Source organism: Trichinella spiralis, assembly GCF_000181795.1.
Source record: "Trichinella spiralis strain ISS 195 chromosome Unknown Scfld610, whole genome shotgun sequence".
Lineage (NCBI taxonomy): Eukaryota > Metazoa > Nematoda > Enoplea > Trichinellida > Trichinellidae > Trichinella > Trichinella spiralis.
Window position 1 is genome coordinate 373,156 of NW_003527549.1, and position 3,532 is coordinate 376,687.

A 3,532-nucleotide genomic window follows, 5' to 3' on the forward strand; every position below is an offset into this window, starting at 1 on the left:
AAGTTCATAAAAGTATATTTCCGAACTGATTGGTGAAACCGGCTCGATTTGAGGATTTGAGGAGGTTGAAAACGACGAAGCATATGCACTTCAATTGGAAATATTAGAAATGAAAAAATATTAAGCTGATTGAAAAACAACAACACCAAAAGCTACATCGGCGTCGTCAGTTACAATTGAACAACCATATCTGGTCAATGACTTGATCCCATGCAAATGGAGTTTTTTAAAAAACCACTTTTGAGTATGCTTTTGGAATTGAAAAATATGTTTAAAAATAATCTTTATTAGAAAATGAAAAAAATTTAAATAAAAATGAATTTAATAATTTACCGTGGTGAAAGGTTGTTTTCGTGAGGGCAATGAATGTAATGGGCTTGTACTTATGTCAGGTTTCTTCATTTTTTGCTGCCTCTGTTGTCGTAGATGGGGTCTTGGGCATTGTATGATAAATGTACCATAGAACTGAACGTAAGGAATACCAACCTTAAAAAGTGTAGAATAAAATGAGCAACCCACGAGCAGGAGAGTATTACAAACTAACGCACACACACGCAATCACACTCACCAACAAATAATATGCTCGTTGAGGATACAAGTGAAAACGGTCGTTCAGCGACAGAGATGCAACGTAACGGGACGGATCAAGTGCTGGATGTTGACAGCAGGCAGGCCAAATGCTGCATCCAGTCATGTTTCCCATTCAGACAGCATTCAGCATCCACTGACTAATCGATGGGCAGCAGCAATTGGTCGTCTGACTCTGACCGTCATCTGCGCCGTTTTTCTTGTTGTGAAACAGAACTGGGGCACGCTGGTAGTCGTTATCATAGACCATCGTCAGGGGCAGTGGAACCTTGAAAGACAACTATTGAATGAGAGTGCGCTATGATTGCATGGCGTTACATTACATTCTACTTTAAAGTATATTTGCGAAAATTAAAGCGAATTTTGTTTGAAGTTAATTGTTTTCAAGTAATTTAAAATGTAGAAAACCTTTTATAGAAGTAATTAATGCAACAATCATTGAGTAAGAAATGTTTTTCTAGTGCAACGAGCCGCTCTCCGGGTGGAACCTTCCATCTCCCCAGGTGCAGATGGACTATACCCCCAGCCGTAGGTCGCCATCGCCAAGTTGCATTGGTCTCGCTGCTCCGTGTAACTTCCGGCCTGACGTAGCCTTATCCCACACCTGCTTGGGGATTACTGAGACCATCCCATCACTATAGACCAACAACAAAATGTTCAACCTCCGTATCTTACCTGTGACGGCGACCACGCTACCGGTCGGCGGGTTGATGGTCGCCATCGTTCTTCTTTCCGCCGTTCGTTTTCGGACGCGTAGCTGGGGGCAGTCACGTCTGTGATGGTCCAGGCAGCCGCAGCTGAAGCATCCAACTCGCCCAACGGTTCGTAGGGCCGTTCGCTGCATTTGCTGGACTTGCCTAGCTCGGTTCTTCATCTCTCAGAGCCACAGAGCCTCCAAATGCTGCGTGACATCGTCCTTCTCTTCTTTTATAACGCCAGTGTGCGGTTGTCGTCGCTCCTGAAAGTGCTTCACCGCCTTGCTCACTTTTTTGGCAAGTTTCTGTGCTTCAGCAAGGGTAGACGGTTCCTACAGCCGAATGGCACGATACACTTCCCTCGACGCAACCCCACCGGCGAAAAGCGCCACCAAGTCGCGCTCCGACACACATGCCCTGCGTGCCAACTTCGCCACCTCTTCCGCGCACTGTTTGATGATTTGGCTTTCACGTTGACGCAGGGCGTTGATGCGCTCGATTAACTCCACAAATGACTTCTCTGGGCCGTATGTGTTCAACAGCTCCCTCTTCAGCTCCTCGAAGGAGTTCTCCCGTGCTTGTCCGACCAGGTAGAGATCGCGGCTTTCAGAATCACTCAACAAGTACCGCACGACGACGCCATAGTTCGATGTGGGTACACCGCTACCGCAGAAGAAGCCTTCCAGCTTCTCCAGACACTCCGTAGGATCCATCTCCGGACAAAAGGCCGGAGGCGGGCAAAAGCATGCGCCTTGTACTCATTTGCACGGTTTCCCGGACAGGCTCCCAATGTTACAAGCCGCTCTTTTGGAGGAAGGGGGGTGGTGCGTCGCCCCAACCGTGCTGCTATCACAGTCATCGCTAGATGACCACGCTTCCACCGTTTCCCCAGTTCGTGCTTTTCCCGTAACATTCTCGCCTCCACATACAGATCAAGAGTACAATATTTATTAACAAATAAGTACAAAGACCGCCACCGATCCGCCACCGCAAATCTCAAGAACCAACAACCACCATCGCTTCGCCAGATGACAACAAACGTACTACCGTAAACCTCTCCAGATCTTCAAGTATCTATTGGTTGACGGTAGCTGCATTGTCATTCTTATTCTTCGTCTTTTGAACAAACACAGTTCTAACGCGTAGGTTAGAGTCCGCTACAAAAGCAACTACCTGTGAGACACAAGAATTAGATGCAGCGCAAAAATGAGCATTCGTAGACATTTGTAAACGTCGGCAATGCGGATAGTATCGTCGACGTTGCGAACCTGCGTGTCAGGATTGAATACGGGAGTGACGTGTGTGACGTAGAGAAAGGAAGTGTGGTTTTGCCTGTGTTGTAAGTTGCCGTTATCTGGAGATTGTCTTCAGTGTGGTTTTGATTGTGTGTGTTCTGTCGAGTCATTCCTGGTTTTATTATGTTTGGCTCATTATTGTTCGTTTGTAAGTAAACGGGGTCGACACTCGATTGAGTATTGATTAACAGTCATCTTCACGCAAGTCGGATCGTCGAACGCCTTGCAATAACAAACCTAAATAAAGTCCACTAATATCACGAACCAGTGGTTTGGTCCCAGTTGGGCTCAATTTTATTCCCATTCGGTCCCACTGTTCATTTATTGGTCGTTGTCCTTGCTATTTTATTAGTCCGTAATCTCGCTATTTTATTAGACCGTAAAGTCTTTTTCGTATTGGTTTTCCTTGTCTAATTGCTCATTGATTCAAATCTTTCCCTTGTGATTAGCTGTAATATTTTTTCATTTCATTGGTTCAAACATTCCATTTAGGATTACGTAACTTTAATAATAGTGACGTAACATAAAAAATGAAAATGTTTATTATTCCAAAATTTTATTGTCTGTTTGAAGTTTCACCATTCATTAAAATTTTGTTTATTTAAATATATTATTTGCTGTGTAGTCTATACTTTTTCATTATCAGTATTTTTGAAAATAATTTTTATCACTGTCCTCTATTTTATTGTACCAAAGTGACGTTATATCAAATGCAATAGTAATCATTCAGAAAAAAACATTACAAAAAATAAGTTAAATAGTGATTTTTATTCTTCACTAGCCAACAGCACTAACAACAACAATAGTAAACAACATATCAGTGAACGACATTAAAAAAGTGGTATCAGGGGGATTTCAAAATTACAAATTATTGTTTGTGGATAAAGATTGACGCTAAGGACAGCCGGTTTGTTTATTAAAGCTTGGAATATAAACTCTTATTTGCCAATATCT

At 43.0% G+C, this 3,532-nt stretch overlaps 4 protein-coding genes across 4 annotated transcripts; 1 reads left to right on the forward strand and 3 right to left on the reverse strand.

Annotated features, from left to right (window-relative positions):
* Positions 1-4: 4 nt before the first annotated feature.
* On the reverse strand, positions 5-694 carry Tsp_09902 (hypothetical protein). Its single transcript, XM_003370640.1, has 3 exons — positions 545-694; positions 334-486; positions 5-88 (listed from the first exon to the last, which is right to left on the reverse strand). Exons 1-3 carry the CDS (start codon positions 692-694, stop codon positions 5-7), a joined length of 387 nt encoding a protein of 128 aa, XP_003370688.1.
* A 551-nt stretch (positions 695-1,245) lies between these two features.
* Positions 1,246-1,996, reverse strand: Tsp_09903 (conserved hypothetical protein). The gene is made up of 3 exons (XM_003370641.1): positions 1,640-1,996; positions 1,476-1,615; positions 1,246-1,426 (listed from the first exon to the last, which is right to left on the reverse strand). Exons 1-3 carry the CDS (start codon positions 1,994-1,996, stop codon positions 1,246-1,248), a joined length of 678 nt encoding a protein of 225 aa, XP_003370689.1.
* Positions 1,997-2,072: 76 nt separating this feature from the next.
* On the forward strand, positions 2,073-2,493 carry Tsp_09904 (hypothetical protein). Its single transcript, XM_003370642.1, has 3 exons — positions 2,073-2,221; positions 2,253-2,353; positions 2,417-2,493. The coding sequence occupies exons 1-3, from the start codon at positions 2,073-2,075 to the stop codon at positions 2,491-2,493; spliced, it is 327 nt and encodes a 108-aa protein (XP_003370690.1).
* Positions 2,494-2,713: 220 nt separating this feature from the next.
* Tsp_09905b (conserved hypothetical protein) lies at positions 2,714-2,815 on the reverse strand (the record flags this gene model as incomplete). Its single annotated transcript, XM_003370643.1, has 1 exon — positions 2,714-2,815. A coding segment is annotated over one exon (102 nt), but the record flags the coding sequence as incomplete, so codon positions are not given.
* Positions 2,816-3,532: the final 717 nt, after the last annotated feature.

Coding starts and splice junctions, on each gene's coding strand:
- Tsp_09902 (XM_003370640.1), bottom strand. CDS start 694: ATGACTGGATGCAGCATTTGGCCTGCCTGCTGTCAACATCCAGCACTT. Junction 487..544: donor GTGTGATTGCGTGTGTGTGC/GTTAGTTTGTAA, acceptor ACACTTTTTAAG/GTTGGTATTCCTTACGTTCA. Junction 89..333: donor GAAAACAACCTTTCACCACG/GTAAATTATTAA, acceptor TTCCAATTGAAG/TGCATATGCTTCGTCGTTTT.
- Tsp_09904 (XM_003370642.1), top strand. CDS start 2,073: ATGTTACAAGCCGCTCTTTTGGAGGAAGGGGGGTGGTGCGTCGCCCCA. Junction 2,222..2,252: donor CCTCCACATACAGATCAAGA/GTACAATATTTA, acceptor ATAAGTACAAAG/ACCGCCACCGATCCGCCACC. Junction 2,354..2,416: donor AAACCTCTCCAGATCTTCAA/GTATCTATTGGT, acceptor GAACAAACACAG/TTCTAACGCGTAGGTTAGAG.
- Tsp_09903 (XM_003370641.1), bottom strand. CDS start 1,996: ATGGATCCTACGGAGTGTCTGGAGAAGCTGGAAGGCTTCTTCTGCGGT. Junction 1,616..1,639: donor GTGGGGTTGCGTCGAGGGAA/GTGTATCGTGCC, acceptor ATTCGGCTGTAG/GAACCGTCTACCCTTGCTGA. Junction 1,427..1,475: donor ACGCAGCATTTGGAGGCTCT/GTGGCTCTGAGA, acceptor CAGCAAATGCAG/CGAACGGCCCTACGAACCGT.